Source organism: Hypomesus transpacificus, unplaced genomic scaffold (assembly GCF_021917145.1).
Source record: "Hypomesus transpacificus isolate Combined female unplaced genomic scaffold, fHypTra1 scaffold_84, whole genome shotgun sequence".
Classification (NCBI taxonomy): Eukaryota; Metazoa; Chordata; class Actinopteri; order Osmeriformes; family Osmeridae; genus Hypomesus; species Hypomesus transpacificus.
Genome location: NW_025814038.1, coordinates 944,006 through 971,155, shown reverse-complemented (window position 1 = coordinate 971,155; position 27,150 = coordinate 944,006). Strand labels below are relative to the sequence as shown.

The 27,150-nt window shown below is 45.2% G+C and overlaps 1 protein-coding gene across 1 annotated transcript; it reads right to left on the bottom strand.

Moving 5' to 3' along the window:
• Positions 1-615: 615 nt before the first annotated feature.
• LOC124466206 (tenascin-like) lies at positions 616-26,753 on the bottom strand. The gene is made up of 28 exons (XM_047017952.1): positions 26,419-26,753; positions 20,426-20,977; positions 19,025-20,338; positions 18,386-18,649; positions 17,701-17,816; positions 16,938-17,091; positions 15,825-16,094; positions 15,490-15,675; positions 14,947-15,036; positions 14,056-14,319; positions 11,709-12,155; positions 10,975-11,250; positions 8,500-8,772; positions 8,006-8,278; positions 7,541-7,813; positions 6,825-7,121; positions 5,341-5,613; positions 4,862-4,984; positions 4,559-4,702; positions 3,970-4,089; positions 3,685-3,828; positions 3,211-3,341; positions 2,908-3,040; positions 2,475-2,626; positions 2,217-2,313; positions 1,944-2,105; positions 1,603-1,766; positions 616-1,443 (listed from the first exon to the last, which is right to left on the bottom strand). The coding sequence occupies exons 2-28, from the start codon at positions 20,898-20,900 to the stop codon at positions 1,333-1,335; spliced, it is 6,726 nt and encodes a 2,241-aa protein (XP_046873908.1). The 5' UTR covers positions 20,901-20,977; positions 26,419-26,753; the 3' UTR covers positions 616-1,332.
• Positions 26,754-27,150: the final 397 nt, after the last annotated feature.

Genomic DNA, 27,150 nt, shown 5'->3' with positions numbered 1-27,150 from the left:
TAGTTTTGTCTCTGTCTGGCTATCTTTTTCTCTCTTTCCACGTTAATCTGCTCTAGAATATACCCCGGCCTAGATAGCAATGTGACCAAAATCAGGTCAGAGCCTAGCTTCGCCTAGTTGCAGAACTAAAAGGTAATGTATCTGGACAAAGACATGCTTGACAAAAAGGCTAAAGGCTTGACAATAATCAGAGCAGGTGAGACACACAAGCTGTGAGAGATTGAACTTGTCTGTTCAGAGAAGCTTTGGGTTGACTTAATAGTCCTTAGTATAAGGTCACTTCTTTCTGTCTTTTTCAGTTTTGATTGTGCTACTATTTGGATCTTGAACTCTTGTATCTGGACCTTGTTATTTGAATGAAACTTTAACACTTTAACAATGCTTTGAAATGACTCACTATCACCATCATTCTGTATCTGTTATATAAAATGTTTAGAACTGTGCATTCGTGAATACTTGCACCATCTTCAAATGTGAACATCCTTTTCAGACGAGGGAAAGCATTTAGACATGGAAGTCATAATTTGTGCGCAATACTGCCACCTGCTGTTGATACAGTGGAACTCCAACCATTGATGTGGGTAAGTCAAAGAAGTTAGTTTTTTTTTTACCAAAGTATCTTTTATTGTCAAGAGAGTTACAGACAAATATCTGTTCTTCATTTAGTTGACAACGAGCAAAAATATAAACATAAATTTGAGTTGATCGGCATCAGTGGTTTGAGATAGCTAGTATAATCCTAACTGGTGATAGTTCATCCTCACAGCAGTCAGTTTAAAGACACCCTCTCTGTACTCTATGGTAAATTCAAATTATACATAATAAGTCTTGCCTTTTTGTCATTGTTTTCGGAGAGAGATCTTCTTTCTTGTCTGTACATTGGGTTGCAGGTGGCATCATGCCACGATGCCATGTGCCTTTGACAAACTCCTGGTTCACTGGTGTCATCTACAGTAAAGTCTGACACTCAGCTGTAAAATATCTTTGGTAGAAATAATAGTAGTGACCTAATTTCAACTTTTAAATGGAATTCAAGATGGATGTTAAACCCTCCACCAAACATCTACTTGTAAAAACAAAACTATACTATACATACAAGAGCTCCGTGACATTTTCCATCAATCAAATCGTGCCGTCTCGGGTGTGATACTTCCATCACATTATTCAGAGCCAGTGTGTGATTGTTCTGACTCTTTGTTTATGATTGAGAATTGGGGATGAAGTCAGTGCAGGGGTACGTGGCAAACACAACGATGTTTGTTAATGTTCATGTTGTCAACAGAAGTTTAAGGGGTGGACGTTGGGGGGGGGGGGGGGGGGGGGGTCTGAAGTCTATGATCGTTTCCGCCTGCTTTCAAAGTTTCCGAAGTTCACCGGTCTGATCTTCATCTCTGCAAACGGAACCGAATGCTCGTGTCCCTTCCAATGGAACCAGTTGATACCCTATGAGAGGAAGACAACACGACACACAGTGTTGGTCATTTATCCAATTGCTTATTAAATCAAATAGCAAGTACAGTCATAGGAATATCAGCCTGTAGTGTAGTGTAGTTGATCTAGTCGAGAAATAGGAGCCTGAATTATAGGCAGACCAATCCGTACCTTGCTGTGACTGCTGTCGCCGTATTTTCCCATGAGGTTGACGCGATGACAGTTTTTGTACCAGAATGCACCCTTGTAGGACAGGGCGCAGTTGGTGACGGCAATGTCATTGTCGTTGTCGAAAGTGGAGAAGGGGCGGCCCTGGTGGTAGGTCATGGAGTCACCTAAGAGATTCGCAAGAGGCATCACAGTGAAGGGTGAAAATACTGTCCTGTGAACTACCCAACAAAAGTGGAGCAAAAAAATATATAACGAAAAATAAACGGTGATCGACCGTATAACTACAGTCCGATTACAGGTCAGGCTTTTTCAGGTCTGGTTGCAGTGTGAGTCGGGCCTACCTGCAGTTCCACTGTAGGTTCCTATGTGGACCTTGTATCTGGAGCGAGGCTCTGAAATGGTGAACTTGTCATATTTGGCGTATACCTCCTCCCCTCCATCCCTCAAGTCGACACGCAGCTCGTACTGGCCAGCAGACGTGATCTTGTGGAGGTTGGCAAGACCTGAGGCACAAACGGAGAAGAAAGGGGGTAGAGGGGGGGGGGGGGGTGAGGAACGGATGGAACCAGGATGAGATTGCGAAGGAGGGGATGGGGGTTCTTGTGGGTTCTCACCAAGCCAGAACTCATCGTTCATGTCACCGAAGCCAGTGGTGTAGTTTTTCCAGTTCCTAAAGAACTCCATCTTTCCATTCTGCCGCCTCACAAACACCTAGAGAGAGAGGATTCCATCAACAACCACGTACATGTCCCAGTGAGTAACTCACTCTAATAAAACCTACACTAACATTTTATATGGTGGAATACAGCCCTGAAGTTGTTCCTATACCAATCTAAAAATGTCACAGGCTCATGTAAGATGGTGTTGCTCACCATCCATCCTCCTCCATCCGTGGTCATGTCACAGTACACCTGTATGGGCTGGCTTTCTTCTCCTCCAAGGTAGATGGTGTACAGACCTGAGCTGGTCTCTCCATTTAAGAAGGCCTGTGCGCAGTCTTTGGGTAGTCTGTACAGCACTCCAACTAAGCACACAAACACACAGATTAAGGTACAGAATATACAGTATGTATATATTTACACATATATTTATTTATAAATTTTTGTGCAAAGGTCTTAGGCACAAAAAAAAAAAACGAAATCTAAAATTATTTACTAAATAGTTGAAAACATTGCCTCAACATTGCACTTTCAGACTGAAATACAGAAGACAAAAAAAAAATCAATATTGAACATGATATTCATGTAAAATCGGGTGCCTAAGACTGTTGCGCAGTATTGTGTGTGTGTGTGTATGTGTGTTTACTGGTGGTGAAGACAGTGTTGACTCGATGACTCCTCTGGGCACCAGCGATGGCCTGCAGTCTGACGCTGTATTCTGTGGATCCTGTTAGCTGGTTCATACTGTACGATGTGGCTGTAGGGCTTAACACGACCTCCTGTACACACACACACACACACAGAATATGTAGAACATACACACACACGTACACCGAACCCAAACAAGCGCACAAATGATGACCAAACTAACCAAACGCAACAAGAGTAACAGGAAATTCATGTATTCACGACACGTGTGCTTTTAAGTGGGCTACGGCTAGACACAGACCCTGACGATGCCGTCGGCTGACGAGAAGGTCAGGACGTAGCCTGTGATGGTGGCGCGAGGGGGCTTCCAGGTCAGCGTGGCACTGTCTGTCAGGATGTTACTGGCTACCAGGTCCGTGGGAGCGTCCACGTCTTAAATCACATCAAATCAAAAACCACATTGAAATATATTTGTATAGCCTTTTTTTTTTATTTTTTACAAGCAATGTCACAGAGGGCTTCACATACGCCCATAGATCTGCCCCTCAACCAACCTAAACCCCTCAAAAAGGCTAAGATGTAGGCCACCGCCTCAAGGTGTCCAGGGAACAGTACTGCATCATCTATATGTTCAACATGCGTAAGAACAGGGGAGTCAGGTGCCTTGCCCAAGGACACGTCATTTGGCACGGCCGGGGAATCGAACTGGCAACCTTCAGATTACTAGTCCGATTCCGTAACCGCTCAGCCACCTGACTCTTCCTGTGAGGCTCACCTGTGGTGAACTCTGTGGTGGCCGAAACGCTCTTCTGGGCGTCCCTCATGGCGTAGACCCCTATGGTGTAGTGGGTGGCAGGAACCAGGGAGCCCATCTCAAACTCCACCGTGTTCCCAGAGACATGTTCGATCACGGGGGACACTGCAAAGAACAGGCACCACACAGCAAGGTTACACCACCTGCTGACCTACAACCGTATGTCACGTATTTGTATTGTGTGGCTGTGTACCATGGGCTGTGGCAGGACATTAGGTGCGTTTGTTTTGAACTGGGCACTGTCACCTGATTCTGCACTGTAGGTAATGACATAGCCATCCACTGTGGCTACAGCCGGTTGCCATAGCAGCAGAGCTGACGTGGCTGTGACGTTGACAGCAGCCAGACCCTGGGGTCTGTCCAGAGCTGAAGACACACAAGCACGCACACACACACACACAAGCATGCACACACACATACACACACACACACAAGCATGTACACACACACACACAAGCACACAAGCATGCACACACACACACACAAGCACACACAAACAAACTCATTGGAAACCACTATCAAGCTGAACACATACAGCGTAAATTTTAAAGGCAAGGCCTTGAAGACATCAATCACAGAAACAATATCATGGGATGCTAAGGATAGCCAAACCTCCTGCTAAGCACAAAGCCTAACCGACATGTTGGTGCTGACAGTTATGAATAACCTTTATAGACTTAGTACAACATTTAAAACCTTTGTGCATGATAACAGGTATGTTCAAACGTGTCGTGTATTCAACCTGGAATCTCACATAAGTGGTCTCTCTTTGTGGTCCTGTTTGCATTGTTCACATGCATCTCCAAGTGATAGGAATGCAGGCCGTCCTGCTTACCTGTGGTCACTGTGTCTGTCCCTGGGTCACTCTCTTCCAGGCCCTTCACAGCTATCACCGTCACCTGGTAAGTCGCACCTGGAGTCATGCTAGGAAGCAGGGCCTTGGACTCTGTCCCATCAGCAGTCACTGTCAATGGACCACCTGGGAATGGGAGAAATCATCAGTGTTTGTCTGCACACCATTACAACCACAATTTACACAGGGAAACGTGTAATTTGAGTGTTTTCACTAGGGGGCAGACTTGGTGCAAAAATGTGTTGTAGTCTGGTTTGGTCTCTGGCTGTGATGTAGCAAACCCACCTCCCATGAGTGGTAGGTAGATGATGCGATAGCTGTCAACTTGGGTGCGTGGCGTGGTCCAGTGAACCACGGCTGACGTGTCGGTCACCTCTGAGAAGTGTATTCCCCTTGGAGAAGCCATGCCTGACAGTGATTGGGTGAAGTGAGGGCAGAGACACAAACAAAGAAAGAGTGAAACTAGGCCTATGGATGGTTGGAAGTCCAGCAATTGGCTCCCCTGATTTGCGTTGGGTATTTTTGTAGGCCAATAATTCACAAATCAGCGCTCGTAAGTTTCCCCCTAAACAAATTCAAATGTATATTCACTTAATTTTCAGTGACAAGGCAAGTAGTCACTCAAAACGTTTTAACCTGGGTGACCCTGGAAATTAATTTCTGAGGGACACCGCTTGGATGGAATAACACAAACGAAACAGTTTCTGTCAGAGAAAAGTGAAACAACGTCACGATGCAAAGCACACGTGCTCTCTCTTGGATACCTGTTCGGGCAACACCAAACATTGATTGGGAGCGCCGTTCCAGAGTGACGCCAAAGAGTTCGATTTCATACTCGGTGCCACCGGTAAGGCCCGTTAAAACCTTGGTTCTCTCGTCACCGAAGGCGTTGAATTCCTGCGGATGCGTTGTCTTTCTGATGTCTCTGATTTTGATGACAAATCTGTCAAACAAGTCTTCACCAGCTGTCCACGCAAGTTGGAAACTCTCATCTGTGATGTCCGAGACGAACATGTGCTCCACTTCTGGCTCTGCCTCTAGTTGAAAAGGGAAAATAACGCTGATATTTTCCGGCACCATCAGGAGAATTGGACGGTCGTTCAAGGCGAAGGCAGGCAGACGGAGAACGGTGAGTGAAACCTTTGGAAACAGTTCATGTAGTTCACCAATACCCAAAACACAACGCGTAGGCCTCAAAAGCCGCCACCACCAAACATGCTTCCAAGACGGCATTAGTTTTAGACAGCGCGCGGCATCGCAAAAACACGTTTATGAGTGTATTAAATAGACAAAATTGTTGTGTGTACGTATCTTTATTGAAATCAGTCAAGAAGTGCTCATCCATTTATGTGCACTAGCTAGTTTTGTTGCAAAAGGATTCTGCAAACAAGGTTAACCCATATTCCACATGCTCTTCAAGACCAGCCCTGGTGCAATCAGTGCATTCAAAGACCAAGAAACAATGAAAGGTTGAATCGACTGACATCCCATGCTAAAGATGTCATGTTGATTCCCTGTGTTTTCCAGCTTTTCCCAACCTTGATTCTAATCTGTTCTACTGCATGTCTTACGTTTTATAGCGGACACAGACTGGTCAATATGTAGTCCGATAGTTTAGGGAGCTACATGAGGCAATATGGTCTGGAAACGCAATCCAAGGTCACACCATGCAGTGATGTGTCCTTTTGAAAGGCGCGTCCTTTACACCGTTTCTACATCTGAGGGAAAACACAGTTTTAAAATATGAAAACAAACAGGTATGTGCTTGCTCATATTTTGGAGAAGGAAACAGGTGAGCACCAGGCATGTCTGCTGAAACAAAAGCTGCAATCAGAAAGTACAGGCAAGATGAGAATGTGTATCCAGGGAAGATGATCAGTTGAAAAAGTAAAGAAGTTGTTCTGGAAGAAAGACACATGTTAGAGGAGGTGAGTTGTGCTGTGTTGAGGTCTCCCCACCAAGGGGCATGGATATATTTTAGGCAACACGGCTTTCAACTGCTATGCATTTTTCCAAAGGGTGGATAGAGAAATCAGTACAAATTCAAATTCAGATTGCTCGTTTACAATGGGGGGGGGGGGGGGGGGGGGGGGGGGAGGTGACGCGTGCGATGGAGAGACCTCGTTGCAGAGGGTTGAATCTTGGAACATCCAAGCGCGATTCGTGAAGCGTTTCCCGGGCCTATCTAGACTTACAGTAGGCTTGCAGGCAAGGATTCAGCCCCCTCACAGTGCAGTATGTTCGGTACCTGTCACAGCCACTGTGGTCAGAGGCCGAGAAAGAAGTCCAGACTTAGACACCCCGGTCAGCTTGACCTCATAGCCTATGCCAGTGATCAGACCCCAGATATCCAGTTGGCTCTGGTTGCCCGGGACTGTGATCTCCTGGGGCTCCAGAAGCCAGCCCGAGTCCGATATCACTATCTGAAAGTGGCTGAAGCCGCCACCAGGAGTCCCCTCCTGCTGCTCGCTGGCCTCCCAGGAGACACGGAAGCCAAATGGGGTTACGTCCGAAACGGTCAGGTTTTTCACCGTGGGTAGCGGAGCTGGAGGGGTGGAGGGGGGGGGGTTGTTTTGGAGGAGGAGAGGGATGTGGGTGAAGGATGGGAGGAATTAGGCATGGTGAGAATACTTGATGATACTTGATGTGTGCGATGATTGCAAAAGAAAAACCTTTTTTTTTGGCAGTTAACCCAACACTTTTCTGGTGTATTAAGTATAGCTAACGTAGATCTCAAATAATGAATCCAAATAATGAAATTACTTTCACAAACTATGTGTCTTTGTTTGCATGTTTGGACCAAGATCTCATGCTTAAGTAGACAATTCATTAAAACACTTAATTTTAACACGTTGAATGGAAATCGGCAATATTTTAAAGCCTCAAACTGTGATGTTACAGAATTACTTGAACCGTGCTACTGCATGTTATTAGAGTTGTAGATGTGAGTAAATTACGTAGTACCTGTGACCGCATTGGTTACGAGTGAAGGGGTACGGTGGCCATGAGAGATACCATACAGCTCAATGTCATAGGCAGTGTCATCCTGTAGACCAGTGACGGTCACGTTCTGGACCTGGCCCTGGGGCCGCAACTCTAGTGTGTCAAGCAGCTGCTCCTTGTCACTGACCCGGATGACAAAGCCATCAAAGTGGCCTGCCACTTTGCTCCAGGAAAGGGTGAGGTTATCTGGGTTTACATCGGACACAGCTATGGCGCTCAACTGTGGGACAGGTTCTGGACAAAAGAGAATATGTACAATTTAATCTGAGACGAGAGATCGGGTAAGAGACAACTTTCTACGTGGTTTGAACCCTTGTCTTGGGTAGTAATACTATTTTAGAATTACGGTTGTACTCGGCGTGCAGTATGCAAATTCGGGGGTAGAAAATTCGAACAGTCTTGAACAGAAAACATGCTCTCCAGTACCTGTAGTAGCTACAGCGAACAGGGACTTTGTGTTACGGCCGCCAGAACTGGCGTACAGTTTAATGTTGTAGCCTGTGCTCCCTTTAAGCCCTGTCATGACTGTGGATCGGGCATCCCCGGGGAGAACCCGCCCCATGGCCGTAGAGGGCACAGCAGACTCTCTGAGCTCTACTACAAAGTTATCAAATGTCTGCTCCCCCGTTCTCCAATACAGGGATAGTCGGTCTGAGGTAACGTTAGATACAACCAGTCTGGACAAGTCAGGCTCTGCAGCTACAGGAAGAGAGAACAGCGTGAGTGTTTGTTTGTTTGTTTATATTTATATATTTTAAGCGTTATTGCTCGAGTCAGATTCGTCTAGTGGATTTAACTTACTAAAGGGTCATGCCTTTCTCTTTCAGTCGCAAAAAAAGCTATTAACAGTATAATCTGATGGGGGAGAATCACACATCCCGACCCAGATGTAAACAAATTGAACACTAAAGACAAAATACCTGTTGACGCAACAGTACTGACAGCTTTTGTTCGCGATCCTTTGACAATTCCATAGAGGTAGGCTATATAGTCAGTGCTGGGCCTTAGCCCTGTGAGGTCATGGGACATTGCATTGTGGGATATGTTATGTTCCTCTGGTTCGCTCAGCCAGCTTGAGTCAATAACTTCTAGGATGTAACCATCCAACTGTCCATCAGTGCCATTCCAGGAGATGGAGAAGCTCTCAGATGTTAAGTTAGACACATAAAGATTGCCAACCACTGGCTCGCTCACTAAAGAGAGAAACAGTTATTGGATTGTTATACGAGCCAAGGGGTGCATCATAGCCGAAAAGTTACTAAAACGCTAACTCGTAATTCGTTGGCTAGTGTGTGACTCGGGTACATGTGCAGTGTCAGTCGACTCACCTCCCTCTTGCAATCCCTGATTGAAAATAATTTAAGTAAAAGAATAAAAACATGCACATAGTTCAATTCATAAACGGCACAATTGTCTTCAACACATCTAGAGCAGGGGTTCTCAAACTTGTGTGGCCAGGGACCCCTTACAAGGTGAACATTTTTCAAGGACTCCCCCATAATCGTAACAACCATTCAGCTTTCACCCTTTGTGCTCTTAACTGGACACAATATGTTTGTTTTATTGGTGCAAATGGTCCCCATCTAGATTATAATTTGTCACTTTTTATAGCCTGGCTGCCACAAAAGCCCCCGCCCACAAAATAATTTGGTCGGGAAGTTGGGTCTGGGGAAGCTCGGTTGGGGGAAAACTATGTCCGAACAGGAGCTGTTCGGACCAATGAAATTGTCAGGGCGTGCTTTATACTATGATGGACAGATGATCAACAGTAACGTAATCAACCACGTCACAAAAGAGCGCTTGGGTTTAATTCGTTTTCAACAAATTGCATTGCTCTGATTGGCTGTAGGCCTATCCAATTGAGCAAAGAGGCATTTAGTTTTACGAGTTCGTTTGAAACGCGCCCCATACTCACAGCCCAACGGAGAGTTATCAGACTCATATTCTGACTAGAATTATGAGTATGACAACGTCAGGCTACCCTTTTTAATGATACAGCACCATTTTCAAATGTTATAATTTATGGCAAATTATTTTGCGGCCCCCCTGGCTATGGTTCTCGGACCCCACTGTGAGAACCACTGATCTAGAGTACCTTGCCAACAGATCTTTTTTGTAACTAGACAGAAAGACAAACAAGAAAAACACTGACAATGAAAGTGAAAGTGAAAGACAGTAATGCCAGAGTGACGAAGGCAACAGGTTTGACATGGTGATAGAAAGTGGACCCCCTATGCTGGACAACTCATGTACGCGTTAATGTAAAAATTCTGTCTAAAAGAAAAGCGATCGCAAGGTAGCACATTTCCAGAAACTTCCAAGAGGTATGTTAGCAACATGTAGGGGTAATGATGATAAGAGTATTGGAACAGCAAATATGCAAGCAATGGAATTGAAAATGAGACACAAAGAAAACAACATGCTGTAAAAAAACATTCACTATCGTGTTAAAAACATGCTCATCTTAATCTGTGGCCGCATAATAGGTAATGGGTAATAACAACATTCTGCTGGAATACCAGGTGTTAAATTACTAATGATTTCATGTTGAAAATCATAAATAACATAGTTTAATCAAATTTTCTACCACCTGGTAATTCCAACATGGATTTTGTTTATTACTAACATTACCTCAGAATATGTCAGACATTATAAAAAAATCAGCAATAGCCTTCCTGTTTCTTTGCAATGCAATCCCAGTCACTGTCACACTACAACAAATACACGACAGGAAGTGTCAACTCATCAAGTGGGTTACTGGACACTTAGTTCAGGCACGTTCTCAACAAGCAAATGAGCCGTCAGAGTTAATGATTCCTCAGAGGAAGAAGGTGGAGATGAAATGAGATGAATGGACACGCACTCTCTAGTGGGTTTGGGTTGGTGAATGTCGGTTGTCGTTTTTTTTTTTTTTTTTTCATTTTGCAATCATTGCAGCACATCACATCAAAACTCACCACGATGCAGGGGATAGTAGGGAGGGGCTTCATGCACTTGGGTAATGGGATGAGGTTGGAGGAGGGAGCAGCAGTAGGGGGTCACTTGTGGGTTGAGAACCCATCACCCTAGCTTTTCTCAGCAAGACTGACACAGTGGCTGGAGGGTGAGAATGACACGAGATGGTCGGTTAAGACCAAGAACACTTGTTGCCCGGGTGTCGGTGATGCAGTTGGGTCAGTGTGGACCTGTGAGGTGGGGTTTGTCTGTGTGTGAAGGAACTGGATGGAGTGCTTGGTGTGTTTCTTTGAATGCGTGTGGTTCACCACCAAAGACCCCGACTGGAAGGGAAAGAAATACGGTCAAATGTCACACAGGGGAAAGGAGTAAAGGAGGAGTTCGAAACGGCAGGAAGTGAGGACGGAAAACCCTGGAACGGCTCCATTGGCGGCAGGTACCTGTGGTGGCCTCGGCATACACAGGCTCTAGGAAGGAGCCCTGGTGGAGGCCGTACAGACCCACCATGTAGGCGGTGTTGGGACTGAGCCCGGGGATACCCAGGCTGAAGGCGTCCCCGGACAAAGTGAGGTTTTGGCTTTCCGAACCCCCGTCTAGGTTTGTCAGCTCTAGGACAAAGCTCTCAAAGTCCCCGTCCTGGGGACTCCAGGACACAGTGAAGCTGTCCCAGGTGATGTCAGAGATGGTGAGGTTCACCACCTGGGGCTTCAGTTCCTCTGGTAGACAAACAGATTAGAGGGGAGTCAATGACAGGAGTAATGACATTTTTTGCTTAATTGTTTCGAGGTCGCATGTTGTTGGAGGAACATTCTTAGTCAGAGATCAGAATCATGCCACAGAACAGAAACACACAGATGGATGAAATGATTGAGGATGGAAAAGTTGTCAAGTATTGGTGATTAACGCTACAGCAATCCCTTAGAAGTGATGTCTGGATTAGTCTCTGAAGACTTAGCAATGCATTCATGTATTACAAATAATATTTGGGTAATTGTGACTGCTTTCGTTTGTAGCTAGGATTTTTTATAGAGGCAGAGCTCTTGGTGATGATGAATATTGTACCCATACTGTAGACAGAAAACAATAAATACACAGGAATTAACTTAGACGAAGGATGAAAAGAGATGGGGATGATGATGGAAGTCTGGTTACAGGGGTTATCTGCTCCATATACCTGTGTTGGCAAAAGCTGTGAGAGGCAGAGACCGCTGCCCCTCCACCATCCCATACAAAGTAACCTCATAGTGCGTCTTAGGGGACAAGCCTGGAACGTGGACTTTCCTCATACCTCCTGGCACAGTTACCCCGTGAGCTTGCGCCTCTCCTGACAGAGCGTTCAGCTCCACCACGAAGCGATCAAATGTCCGCTCGGGTGCAGCCCAGTCTAGGCTCAGGCCATTGGGGGTCACGCCAGTGACCTGAAGTTCTCCCAGCCCATGGGTCTCCATGCTTGAGCCCTTCGGTTCGGAGGTAAAGCTCCCAGAAGGAGGTATGTGGGATGGAGTAGTCAGGGCTATGAGTCTGGGACTAACAGCTCCAGCTCCTATATCTGGAGCGGGCTGGAGAGTGGAAACGTCTTTGACACTTAGAGCAATTACGTCAGGTGAGGTAGACTTGGGTGCTAAATGAAAGTACATTTAAAAAAAACAAGAGTTAAATGTTATCTCATTGTTATCTCTGAGGATCAAAAGGCAAAACATGAGTGGTTGAACCTGTGGAGAGATCTGGTTAAAAACACCAGGTGACGCAAAATATGAAACATTAAGTAGACATTAAACCACAAAGTATTAAATCACCAAAATAATCGACTTTCCCTAAAGCTTCTTGAGTTTCTTCTGTATATTTATGGCTTTTATCTTTTTGTCACCCATCTACAGTGATACTTTTCACTGTTCCTGGACGTCTAAGGTCATGGACATCCACATGCATTCTATGCTTAAACTGAGCAGGTCATGCATTAATGGCACCTGAATCAGCACCATTAATTTTGAAGGTTCCGAGTAGTCCACCGTGGTAGAAGTACCCGGTACACTTCAAATGGATGAATAAGCCGTGCATTGCCAAAGGTATCCTCAAAATCTATACTGGAACTACCGGGGACTGAGATGTCGTTGTCGAGGAACATCTGTGGAAAAACATATCAACGGAATAGCAGGCAATGAGTGGAGTTTGATGGTTTTCTTAGTTGTTGGCGCAGACCTTTTAGATAGCATTGGTTGCTTTTAAAAGCTCAAATGAAGGAGGACGTCTGGATTGACATGCGATTTAGATTGAATTACAAATCCAATTAAACTCAAATCCCTTCGATACACAAAGGTGAAAAGTACTTTGCCACCGACTCATAGACTACAGTATGCAGGGCGAATGACTGCATGCCATAGTGTGTTTTCTGTGGCTGTAATCCTGTATTTCCTCCTTGTATTTGAAAAATAACACTGTCTATGCCATGATCCTGTATATGCATCATGCAAATTATAATGAAATGATATCTTAAAAAAAAATCTTCATGCCATGCTCAGAGCTTTTCTGTAGATGTTCAATCGTCCTCATGCAGACTTCTTTATGGCTTTGCTTTGAACAAGTCAAATTTCTCTTGGATTCTGACCCAACAAAACGCTCATCCCGGTCGCATGTTGAAAACGTCAAAAATCAACAGAGCAAGATGTCTAAAACATGCAATCCAAATCAAAGCAGATACCTGTAACTGCAACTGCTTCAAGCGGTGAGGACCTTTGGTTATTGGTTACTCCGTAAAGCTTTATTCGATATTCTGTGGATGCCTTCATGCCTTTGATTACAGCAGCAGTGGCATCACCACGGAGACGAACCTCTTTCATATCATATAATCCCAGAGCGTCTCTACATTCTACGGCATAGCTATCAAACACAAAGTGTGCCTTTGGTTCCCATGAGAGGTCAAATCCAGTGGATGTTACACCTGAGACAGTCAGCGGTCCAAACTCATCCGCAGACCCCATCTCAGAGGACTGGGGATCTGAGGCGTCTAAAGACACAAAGTTAATGATATTGTCCTCCGAGCCAGCTGAAGTTGTAAGCTCAGGGACTGGGTCGGCTAAATAAAATGTAAATGAGGCTACAAGAAAAACACAGAGACACACGTGTAAGGGGAAGCAGACGTTGGAACATTCTGTGCAGCTTTCCGTACTCTTATTGCTGACCAGTGCTTTTCAGATCTCCCTCAGGTGTAAATCACCCCACTGCACTGGATCCCAGCCATGGCTAATTCCAGATTCCGCTGTCAAATATCGGAATGCGTGAACTTCACTCCCAAGAGCAGTTGTTGTGAAATGTGTATATACTTTGGAAAAAAGTTGCATCAGAAGAAATGGAACATGTGTTTTTTACATGTATTTCTACAAGAAAACACTTTAACAATTGACACGATCCACAAGCATGACCCATAATACAATTTCCTTCAAGACCAAAAAGAATGCTTTTGAGAACCAACTGGAAAGAAGGTTTGGGTCGGCTGTGAAAACATTCTGCTGTGTCACACTCACCTGTGGAGGCAGATAAAGTGGCAGGTGCACTCTTCCTGGGTCCTCTCTCAGCAGTCAGGCTGATGGTGTAGATCATGCCAGGATTCAGGTTGGTCAGGACAAAGCTGGTAGCTGTTCCAGGAACCTGCACCTCCTCCCTCCGCCCAGCCCTGGAGATGTACACCAGCTTGTACCAGCTGATCTTGGCCTGGGGTCTTTTCCACACCAGAGTCATGGTGGTCTCTGTGGACTCACTCATCTCCAGGTCTTTGGGTGCATCTAGGTCTGTTTTGGAAAATGTTTTCTTTAGTACGCAGAACTTTATTTAGCTTTTTTTTTTTTTTTTTAAAGCTCTTTTTATTACATTTTTCTTTTTTTAAGACAAATGTACAAACAACACCATAAACAACAATAAACATAAAACATTGCTACCAGACCGGTCCATATAGTAAATTAGTAAAGGTGTTATTAATAGTTAAGCGAGATATGTTTTTGATACTTGTTTTAACAGTGACAGCAGTACAAGTACAATATGTAACAAAGCCATTTCCATTGTATCCATAACAAATTTGTGATCATTGTAAAACATTACTTCTATCTATTCAAATTCAAAATTTATTTAGCTTTAATTATTGAATGTGCAGCAGTAAAAAAATAAAAAATAAGACAAACAAAAATGTCTGTCAGTTCTACCTCTTCTGTCCCATCCGAAGTTTAAAGTTATGCTTTATTTCTAGGGCGTGTTTCAGACGAATCATAAATCACAGATGCATGTTTGCTTCTCGTACGGTTGTCATATTCTGGTGTGCGTTATATGCCAAATGTATGAACAGCTGGAGCACCTGTTGGTTCATGTGTTTGTTCGTATGTGAAGAATGGGAATTTGGACAGCTGTTTAACTGAGATTCTCACCAGTAGCTGCGTTTGTGGTGGCCGGAAGGCTCTCTCTTTCCTTCTTCACACCGGTCACTCCTATCCCATACTCGGTGCCTGGCTTCAGTCCTGCAGTACGGACAAAGACAAGGAATCTTTGAGGAAACATTGTTTGGGTATTTTTACGTACATTTTTTGGTTAATACTTATAAACCCCAACCCCAACTGAACAGTCACACCGAAACAGACAGAACTCTTCTTTGTCAGTCTGTAGAATGTGTATTTGGATGCCATCTATACTTAACTCATTTGGATTTTAAGTAATCCATTTTGTGGATCTTTACATGACATTACATTTAGTCATTTAGCAAAAGCTCTTATCCAGAGAGATTTACAGTAAGTACAGGGACATTCCCCCGAGGCAAGTAGGGTGAAGTGCCTTGCCCAAGGACACAACTTCATTTTCAATTCCCCAACCTCTCAGCCATCTGACTCCCCTTACACACATTACACATCTGTGTATATGGTGCGCGTAAGTGTTTCCACACGAACAGAAGGTGTGTGTTTGTCCGTAGGCCTCACCAGTGATGGTGGCCAGGGTGGTGTCTCCAGGGCTCCGTGGGATGAGTTCCTCGCCGTGGGAACCCCCAGAGAAGGGGCTGTACTTGACCCTGTAGCTGTCCACATCTGCCTGGCTGTTTCTCCACTCCAGGGTGATGCTGTCGTCTGTCTGGCTCAGGGGCTCTAGCTCCCTGGGGGAATCCAGATCTGAAGTGAAAGGACAGGAGGCATAAGTAGCGCTAGCAACCTCACCCTCTGAGTTCAGTTAAAGTTATTCCTGTGAAGTTGGACGGTATTTAAATTGAATGATTACAGGGGATTTTTTTTGTAGTAAAGCAAATCCCACCTAAACCTACCAGTGGTGAAGATTTCAAGGACGGGCTCGCTAGTCATATCTCCTCTCCCGGATGTCAGAGAGATCTCATATTCTGTGTTGGGGCTTAAAGCTTCGATGTTGTACTGTTTATCCGCAGGTGAGAGCTCCACGCTGGTTCTCTGGGACGAGTCTGAGCTGGGCCCGTAGGACACGGTCAGTCTGTCCGGCTGGACCACGGGCCGTGACCAGACGACCAGGGCGGACGAGTCCGTAACGTCCTTCACTTCCACCTGCTGAGGTCCGTCGATCCCTGGGAGCGAGGCGAGACGCGCAGAAGACAATGTAAGAGTGTGAACATGCAAAACATTTGGATACCGAGTGAGGTCCATGTTCATCTTTGTGTTTTTTAATGATTGAGGATTAAATGATGTAGGTAATGCAAAAATGTCAGGCTCAGACCACCAGGCAGGAAATGTATCACTTAAGTCACCTACCTCGTTTTTCATTTTTGATAGCTGTAGTGAATTGCAGCCTGTGCAAATAAATTACCCAAAAATTTGGTCGAAGTCCATCAACAAGGAATTGTAAACTAAATGTCTTTTCCGTGAAAAGGGAGATTGTTTAGTCTGGCAATACATACTTGCTCTGTCAACAAAGAGAGGCATTTGTCCATGTAATGTATGGCTTAATGGTAAGTAATAAAAGTGAAGGTAAACGGAGGTAGGAGCTCATTTCAAGGTTCGTTGAGAAACAAAGATATGTAAGCTGGACTGACATTCAAGTTTTTCCCTTCCTGCTAGCAGACTGTTAAATTGAACCATGTGAAACGGCAGTTAGGGATTAGCAAGCAAAAAATAAACACAAAAAATGGCCCGCTATGACTTGACTGTGAAACTGGGCCATGCGGTTGGTTTACTGTCTGCTCTTGTGATTTGCGAGGCAGATCTACCCAGGGGGATGTAGATTGTTGCCAGGCTAAGTAGGAGGAGGACATTATGCTCTTATTTCCTGTCATCTGTTATGAGTTTGATAGTAAATTATTGTGTTAAATTCAGTTTTTAAAGTATCAGGTGTATATAATTTAACTAATTCGGTCACTGTTCTTAATGACAAGACACTGTCTGACTGTGGGTGGAGATGGACAAACACTCACTGGTAGTAAACTTTTTTGTCAACTGGGGTCCTCTGGTGTTGTTCTTGACGATGCCAATGGAGACTTCATACTCCTGACCAGGTCCAAGACCAGTTTGATCAAATGTAGTCTGAGCGGGTGGAAGCGTGTTCAGGATTTTCCCATTCTCTTCTTTCTGGAAGTTCAAAGAATAAAGATGGTTATACTTGCGTTCCTGAAAAGCGTGATGAAAAGCAAAAAAGATAGTCTGGGTACATGATCAACATTTTATGACTATGTTGTACTGCACAGAAGGACTGGAAAAGGACCGCAAACCAATAAACACACTGAGCTTAACCTGTTAGGCAGAAACCACCTGACTTTGTGCTAAACAAGTTACAATTATCACTGTGAAAACTAAACTAACATGGCGACAATAAAACAGGGTCTACATTTTGTCCCTGGAGTTTACCAACCACCAAAAAAAAAAACGTTTTCCACGTACAGCAGGAGCTCCCTGTAGTGGCATTTGTACATTATGACAGGCTGACATTTAAGCATGCCTCTACACCCTGTGAATAGCCTCCTCTGTATTGTACTGGTTAGCACACTTTCACTGAAGGCAATAAGCAGCAGCCTAGCATGGCCAGAGAGGTCGTAAATAGGATTGGTATCAGCCGCAAATACGTCTTTCTTGTCCAGAATAACAACCGGCCTCCTCCCCTCCCAATGATCCCAGCTGGTGTGTGATATTCTGAGTTCCAAATCTGAAGGAGAGTCATGTGGAGAGATGGAAGACACTGACCGTGTTTTGGATTTGGAGCTCCCAGTTATCAAAGGGAATGTCCAGCTGGTCCCAAAGCACCTCCACGGAAGTCTCCCTCACCGACTTGAACTTCAAACCCTCTGGCTGGGGGATATCTGTCAGCGAGGCAGCAACAAGAAATACCAGCTCAGAACCAAATGTTGATGCACTGTAAAAACCTTAAGTCTAATTGAGTGTGAAAATCATGTTTTTATATTTTAAATCTAGTACGACTCGTTTCTAGTATAAATTCCTTATCACGTGACGTAGGTAAATACATTATTTTAGGATATTTTCTCACTGCAAAGGCAGCCAAATGTACTTTTGTTTTAAGCATAAACATGCTCATAATACCCATGCACTCAGTTGGGGCGTTTTTGGGGAGTGCAAGCCACAGTAGAAACACTACTAGTACTCACTAATGGGGGTCAGATGGCTAAGCGGTTAGGGAGTCGGGCTATTAATCAGAAGGTTGTTGGTTTGATTCCCGGCCGTGCTAAATGACGTTGTGTCCTTGGGCAAGGCACTTCACCCTACTTGCCTCGGGGGGAATGTCCCTGTACTTACTGTAAGTCGCTCTGGATAAGAGCGTCTGCTAAATGACTAAATGTAAATGTAGTACTCATATTAAAACATTTGCGGATGGTAGTATATGACACTATCTCTACATGGCATAGTGACCTACATGTGGCAACTCTGGCACTAACAGGGATGCTCCTCTTGTTGCTCAAGATGGCGTACACGTTGATCAGATACTCAATGCCAGGTTCCAGCTCTGTGAGGGTGGCAGATGTCTTGTCTCCTGGTACGGTGAACTCCTGGTACAGTCCTCCTGGGGCAGTAGGCACGTGGGTCACCAGGTACTCTGTGACCAACATGTCGTTTGTCCAGTTCAAGTCCACTGTCTCTGTGGTGATTTCAGTTACAGTCAGGTCCTTGGGAGGAGAGACTGAAGAGAGGTGGGGGGAAAAGATACATTTTAGTTTGACATTTTTGCTGTCTGAGGTTTCCCATGCTTTTAGTTTCCACCACAAACTTATGATTTTCACAAGCTCACATTCAGCAGGTTTAAGGACCGCCTGCAATCTTCTGAGACATAAATACAGACTTGGCATTTTTGTGACATTTGAATGGACATTTGAAATTGAGGATTTTTTTTTTATCACCTTTATGGTAATTTACATGTTTCCTCTTATTTAGGTATTTTATGACATAAAAAGGTGGAAAACCCATCAAGTAAAATATTAATTTACTAAAGTGTAAAGATGCAAGCACAAAATCTCTCTATATTTTTTAAGGAAACCATATACTGTAGCGCTCTTACCTTCCGAGCAATCGTCACCGATGTACCCCTCATCACAGACACACCGTCCATCCACGCAGCGCCCTCTGTCCTGGCAGTTGTTGAGGCAGCTCAGCTCTCCACAGTTCAGTCCCGTGTAGCCAGCCTCGCATATACACCTTCCGTTGACGCAGCGCCCTCTACTGTTGCAGTTGTCCGGACAGGTGAGAACAGAGCAGTCGAGCCCCGAGTACCCCTCCTGGCAGACGCAGTTACCGTCCGCACAGTACCCACGGCCCAGACAGTCATTGGGACACGCCTTCATGCCGCAGTCCTCCCCGTTGAAACCCTCGTCGCAGACGCATTGCCCGTCGATGCATCGTCCGCGGTTCAGGCAGTTGTTGGGGCAGGCTAGCTCGCTGCAGTCCTCACCGACGAAGCCGGCGTAGCACACGCAGCGGCCGTCCTGACACTCACCGCGACCGTAGCAGTCTGAGGGGCAAGTCTTCACGCTGCAGTCCTCGCCGGTAAAGCCTTCGTCGCACACGCACTGGCCGTTGACGCAGCGCCCCCTGTCGAGGCAGTTGTTAGGGCAGGAGATCTCGGAGCAGTCGTACCCTTGGAAGCCTACGTCGCAGGCGCACTGGCCGTTGATGCACTGCCCTCTGGTGTTGCAGTTGTTGGGGCATGCCAGCTGGCTGCAGTCCTCCCCTTGGTAGCCAGAGTCGCAGATGCACATGCCGTTGAAACAGCTGCCTCGATCGTTGCAGTCGTTGAGGCAAGTGAGCTTGGAGCAGTCTTCTCCAGAGTAGCCGGGGCTGCACACGCACTGTCCGTCCACGCAGGCCCCACGGCCGTTGCAGTTGTCGGGACAGGTGCGCTCTCCGCAGTCTTCCCCGGTGAAACCTTCGTCGCAGTAGCAGGTTCCGTTGATGCAGCGGCCACGGTCGTAACAATCGTTGGGGCAAATGAGCTCGGAGCAGTCGAATCCGGTCCAAGGCTCTTCGCACCTGCACTCTCCATCCACGCAGCGCCCATGGCCCAGGCAGTTGTTCAGGCAGTCGGTCTGAGAGCAGTCGTCACCGCTGAATCCTTCGGAACAGACGCACCCTCCACCCTGACACTGGCCGTTCTCTCCACAGTCCACTGGGCAAACTTCCAGAGTGCAATCCTCTCCGGCGAAGCCCTTGAAGCAAACACACTTCCCGTCTACGCACCGACCCTGGTCCTGGCAGTCATTGGGGCATTCAGGCTCGCTGCAGTTAGCTCCCTTCCAGCCAGCCTCACAAACACAACCGCACGACTCCGCACTGAAGTTGCCACGGCCGTTGCAGTACGGCTTGGTCCCCACCGCACCTAAAAAATGCAAAGATGTTCATAAAGACAGGATTCAAACTGAAAAAACAAAACATTAATTTACTTCGAATCAATTTGTGAGTCTACCTGTGACCTGAGCACTACAGCACCCAGCATCTCCAGAGCACTGGTCCCTCAGCGAGGACACCTCCCCTTCCAGCATCTCCAGCCTGCTGAGGAGGTCCTTTAGGTCTTGATGCCCATCGGAGCAGCCACAGGCCTGCTTGGGGATGTTGATACGGTGGGTGAAGACAATCTGGTTCTCCCCGTCCAGGGTGTGGTCGGTGGTGCGAAGGCCCGAGAACGCAGGTGCATCTCGGGGCTCCAGCTGGCTTCCCCCGGGGGACTCCAGGTCAGCGGAGCACAGGGACCCGGCAGGGACGTTGATGTTGTAGACGTGGTTGAACACCACCGGTTGGTCCACGCTGGGCAGGGTGATGTTGTCTCTGGGCTGTGTCAGTGTGGCTCGTCGATGCCGAAGCATCTTCTTCACCAGGCCCGTGTGGCTCATACTGATGAGCACAGTCAGGAAGAGGTAGCCTAGAAGGCTTTTTGGACCCATGATTGTTTCTGTCGCAAGGGTTGCGTAATGTCAATGGCTTGGTTTTGGATATTCCGATCTGTCCTCGTTTTTGGGTCCTGGAAGGCGAAGAGACAAGGCACACTTTCAACACAGGTGTTATTGTTGCAATTCATTGTAATATGTTCAAGTGTAAATATGGCTTTTAAACTTGGGGTGTTGGGAGATTGACAGTAATTTACGCATTGGGCTTCAAGGAATTCATTTACACTTGAACACCTGGGAACAGTCTTGTAACTTTCTCTCTATTACAACCTAGTTTAGCTAACTACAGCGGCAATAAAATGGATGTTCAGGCACGAACACATTCCATCGGGACAAGGAGGGTTGTAAAATGCATGTCATTACCTTATTAGCAACACCTCTATAATCAATGGTTCTCTCAGTTCTGCCCACAGTGAAACATGAAACGAGTGAGATAGACTTGACATTGTTCACTAATATCCAGAATAGACTTATCTGGAGTACTTTGTATACATATGTTTCACTAGAATGGAATGAACAAATGAATTAGCATTTAATGCTGACTCAATACTGAATCATTGCCTTTATCCACAATTTTTGCCATATTTTGTCGGCCGCTGGTAATCCAGGTGGCTTTAACAGCCGACAAGACAGAACAGACCTGGATTTGAGAGTAAGAGACATATGTTCGTAAATTGTCTGTGACCTAAAATTGTTAAATTGATGACATTTACTATAAAAGTCGTTCACACACCAACAGGCCATACTTTCTCCCCTTTTCTATTCGTTTTGTCATCGTGACCTACTGTGGTACTTTTTCCTCTTCATTCAAACGGAATGGACTGCTGCTTGTGAATAGTTTAGTTCACGCCCACTTGCACAGGGCCAGAAACTGCAGTAACTCCATGTAAATAGTGCATGGATGTCAATGAGACACATGCACAACCGTGAGGATTTCCACCGGGCCTCTGCACATCTCTAAAATGACTTCATAGGCCGGACACTGAAGCACTGCAATTTGTGGTGGATGGATTGGCAAACTGTATTCCTCAGCGTGGGAAAGCATAGAGGGATTACTGTGCTTCTGTGGTTTACATATGCCCGAATGAGCAGGGATGGGTGTGTGCAGGAAGACGCCATCAGTGCAACTTCCAGTGTGTGTTAGAACCGATCTACACATATCAAGCAATGTCGGTGAAGTTGATCCCCGTTTTCTTAGTGAAGGGATGGAATTTGAGTTTGCACAGACTTTAATGGTGGTGGCGGGGGACTGCGGTCAAATAGAGATGAGCCAATTCATGTCAACTCGACACGTTCTGCCTCGGTTCCTAAGGGAGCATCTTTTCCCTCTTCTGTATTGTCAGGTTGCAGTGGAAAGAGTTATAGCAGAACTACGACTGTTATAAACACCTGTGATGGCTATTCCAGCTTTTCTAGGCTTTTTCCATTTTCAGCCTTGCCAGTTTTCCTTTTGTTGTCCTACCAGCATGAAGGGAGTTGCTGCATTATCTCTGCTCAAGCTCAGTGTAGGTGGGTCAGGTGGCTGAGCGGTTAGGGAATCGGGATAGTAATCAGAAGGTTGCCGGATCGATTCCCGGCCGTGTCAAATGACGTTGTGTCCTTGGGCAAGGCACTTCACCCTACTTGCCTCGGGGGGAATGTCCCTGTACTTACTGTAAGTCGCTCTGGATAAGAGTGTCTGCTAAATGTAAATGTAGGGCTTTTCTTTTGATGGTTGAGGTACACTGTGCAAAAGCAGCTTGTGAATTGGAGATCTATTAATCTATTAAACAAAACACTGCCACTGCATGTCAGTGATCCTATGACTTCTATTATTACCTCGTTGGTTCTCCCTGAACTGGATTATTCCATAGAGGGAGTGATATGTTTCATATAACGCAGCTTGATTTATAGTTTAGAGGATAATGATTTATCCATATGTGCATAGTATCAACGTTTTCAGTGATGATACTGGAACTTGTTCCTTATGATTTACAAATAATACCCATCTAATTATGTTTGGCAACTAGCGTGTGATTCTTTTGAGCGGTCTCAAATGTATATCCTTTAGTTTGTGAACACCTACTACTAGAATATAAACCAGGAGGACTCATAACTCAGGAACTGAATGGGGTTCACCAAGGACATCCCACCTCACCTTGGGACTCAGGGATACACCGTTGGGAGAGAAAATTGAAATAAATATGTATGTTTTACTTTTCTTTAAGTTATAATCCAGAATTACTGGAGTGATATTACTCTTCCCCCATGCTGGCAAGTATTGAGGAACTTTCCCACATGGAAAAGGGGAGCCAGGAATGTTGGCCCCGATTTGGGGACATCTGTTTAGCCTAGTCCAAGACGAAGGTACTAATGTACGCAAGCAGACCTTGTGCATTTCCAGACAAAGGGCAACCTACTGCACTTAAGTGAGTAGGCTAACGTTTAACAGCTTATACAAGTTTTTATTAGAGTTTTGCTTTCCACCTGACATGACAATAATTAATGTTAACGTAGATATTATTAAAAAATGTATGGCATCGTTTATTTCATTTGGTTTTTAGTGTTTCTATTATTGGAAGATGTGAGGGGAAAGCCGCGTCTCAGTCAGATGGCTGAGTGGTTAGGGAATCGGGCTATCAATCAGAAGGTTGCCGGTTCAATTCCGTCCGTGCAATATGACGTTGTGTCCTTGGGCAAGGCACTTCACCCTACTTGCCTCGGGGGAATATCCCTGTATTTACTGTAAGTCGCTCTGGAAAAGAGTTTCTGCTAAATGACTAAATGGAGTCAGTCATTCCTACTGCCTACAGCCAGCCAGACAAAGACCAAGTCGGCCTGGTGTCCGGCGGGTCTTGGCGTGACATGCTGTAATTTATAAAGGCCATGTCCATGGACATTTCTGGAACGCCGACCAGCTGGGTGAACTTCTTCTGGAAGACAGTTATGGCTTGGAGAGAGGCGTAAACAGGGTGTCGTGGCACTCTGGATTCTGTCAAACACGGCTGTCAGTTTGGGTCTCATTTTGGATTTTTCGTTTTTTGGAGTTTTCATTTTCCGAGTCATGGGGCTGATGCTTAAAGCAGCTGGTGCAGCTGGATAACATTTCCAGACAGTGAGAGTAAGTGTCTGATGAGGTGGATTTGTTTGTTAACATATATACATACACACACACACACACATTTTCTTTCTCTATTTTGATCAAATCCGTTTTTTATACATCTCTACTATAATTGGAATTCTTGTCACTTCACTCAGTTTGCCCAGAGGTGAGTTTGAATTATGGCAGGCTGTTCAGGTCAAATATTCTTAAAATGTTCTAGCTCTGGAGTAAGGAAACCTTTCAATACCTTTTTGTACCTGTATGGGAAAGATCATAAAATGCCATAACAAAATCCAGTGACAAACGAGTTCAGAAGCAGCCTTTGACATTATCAAGGTTAAGGATTTTTTTGCTTAATTATGTCGATGGCTTTTCAGAAGGATTTTTATTTTAGTACCACATGTTTTTTTTTGTCTGTAGAATATTAGAGCAGATTTGCAGCTCGCTGGCTGACTGCCAAGGAAATAAGAGCTGAGAATAAAAAACTGGAAATTTGACTCTGCCTCCAAATCCAACTGTCCCACGACCAACTTTTTACACTGTCTACAGTCTAGACAACCCAGTAAATTTATAGTACAGCTTAGATATCAAAGTCTCTGCAATATCTTTCATGTTTTTCTCAATTATATTCATTTTTTGAAAGTGTTTCAAACTACGGTCACATCAGATGGCTGAGCAGTTAGGGAATCGGGCTAGTTATCCGAAGGTTGCCGGTTCAATTCCGGTTCAATGTCTCAGAGGACTTCACACAAAGCCCAAAGAACTGCAGTAGAAAAAACTACAACTAAACCAACTCAAACCGTTAAGAAAGACAAGGAGAAAACTCCCAGAAAAACTCTGAAAGAAAAAAATTGACGAAACCTTCATGTAGCCACCATCGTGTTCCCTTGCCCCAACCCTACTCCTGTCTGCAGAGGTCAAGCAGCGCCAGGGGCAGACCCTCCTCAGTGTGAAAGGAGCCCCAGCCATCATGTCAGGTCAGGTGAACCAGCTGTGTCACTGACGAGGCCTTTCCTGCCCCTCCCCTACACGCCTATCTGCCAATCAGCTGTGTCCCAGAACAGTGTGACCTGCACCAATCAGAGGACCTGAAAAACCATCCCACATCTCAGAGCCTTCAGGGGGAAGGAAACACGCCAGTCGTTGTGAAATCGACTGCTTTACTTGCCTGAGAGGTGGTTAACCGCTTGTCTCTCTGACTTAAGTGCTATTAAATGGTTCATAGTCAGATGCTTTGATTTTATTCTTAGTTGTCCTTGTATATTTGGAAGGTAGGACTGTAAGGTGCTTACTAAGATGTTCAGGGAATGAAATTGTTACTGTTCAAAGGCTGGTTTTTATCAGTCATAACTACAGCATAGCTCAAAGGACCTGCAAAATTGATGCTATCAACCACCACAGTGTCCCAAGAGCAGATTTAGCAATTTAGCATTCAATTTAACAGAGCAAATGAATTCAGGATTAAATTAACTAGAAGAGGGTGTTTTTATCTCCTCTGCCACACTGGCTATGGCAAAATCATCATGTGTGACTCCTGCTGTGAAATTTCCATAATGGAATACCTCCAAAAATCTAGAGCATAATTGCATTGCCCATAGTTAAAGGATTATGTCCAAGACCCACAAAAACCTCCATGGACCTAGAGGACACTTCCTCTGTTAGTCACTCAATATCCTTTTTCTCATCTCTTCCCCCCCCCCCCCCCTCACAACCCACACACACCACTTCTCCTCATCTTGCCGTCTCTCTCTTTCTGACTCACTCTCTCTTTCTCTCATTCACACTCCCCTTCGCTCACACACCTTGTCCAAATCCCATCACTCTCTCGTTCTCCAAGTTGCCGTCGTTCTACCGTCCAGAAAAACTGGAAAATCTTTTCTTTTTTTTTGGCAGCTCTTTTCCCCCAGGTGATCAAAGCTGGGGGATAACTCTTCCACATGTTCTACTGCCCAGTCTTCAAACACTCTGCTCTGGTTCCCATTCTTGTCTCACTCTCAGACATGGGAAGAACAGCTAACCAGTAGTTGCAGCATGCACCAACTATGTTAATGTATCCCCCAATAAACCATAACCAATGCCCTTTAGCGACCAAACATGCAGAGAGGAGAGAACATTTAACTACAGCATCAGGACTGGTAGAAATATATAGCCTCAATAAAACACAGTTAATGAACAGCAACTGCTGCTGATAATTACAATGATTCCCGTTTTTTTTTATGACAAATCTGTGTCATCCAATTTGCTAGACAATGGCCAACATGTACAGACCATTAGGACATAAAGCTTTTTAATTAACAAGGCAAACTGTTCTAAAATCTACGTGGAACAACATTTTCATTCAATTGAGATAATCTTAACCAAGGCTTCCCATTCAAACTGATTACCAAAAGTTACTCTTACCTTCAAGGGCTGTGTAAAAATACAATAACTCACCTGCAGCCAATCAGAAATCAAAGCTTTTGTCACTCAACGGGTTGCAGTTTGGGTCTTCAGAAGTTCAGAACGCGTTCGGTTGAACGATGAAGAAACGATGTCCACCTGAAGGAGTTCTTCTTCTCCAACTCTGCGTCTGTGCCGGTGTTCCAGCGAGGTGCCCCTCGCGTCTGTTACCTCAGCTGTGAACGCCGCTACGGGCTGGGCTCTCTGCTCACCTAGGGACGTCTCGGAACCAGAGCTGGAGGGAGAGAGAGAGAGAGACCGCGTGAAAGGAGGAGAGAAGCGGAAAGTATGTCTTTTAAAACGAGAGCCGCCTTTTGGTCAGACCCCCATTCCTTTCTCTACAGCCCTTAAATAGCCGTCCCTCTCCTTGCCCTCCCCCCCTTCACTCCCTCACTCCCTCCGTCTCCCTTTTGGGTGTGGAGTTGGGCTGCTGTCTTGAAATGGGATGCCTTCCTTACTGGCACTGATGACAGAGAGAGAGGAAGGAAAAGGTACTGGTGCATTGAGGAACAGGGACACAGGAAAATGAGAGTAGGAGGTTAGTCCAAATTGTACATATGACACAAACCCTTTCTCCTGGTTAATAAAACAGTAGCCCAGTTTGATAATGTACATATAGATACATTATTAAAATACGTCAATGTACAGGATGGAATTGATTGTGTGTGCAATACATTCCATTCTATGACCATTGATGTCATCAGCCTGAGTTAAACTGTGGACAGA

Coding starts and splice junctions, on each gene's coding strand:
- LOC124466206 (XM_047017952.1), bottom strand. CDS start 20,900: ATGGGTCCAAAAAGCCTTCTAGGCTACCTCTTCCTGACTGTGCTCATC. Junction 8,279..8,499: donor CAGTACTGTTGCGTCAACAG/GTATTTTGTCTT, acceptor CTCTTCCTGTAG/CTGCAGAGCCTGACTTGTCC. Junction 1,444..1,602: donor GCGACAGCAGTCACAGCAAG/GTACGGATTGGT, acceptor TTCCTCTCATAG/GGTATCAACTGGTTCCATTG.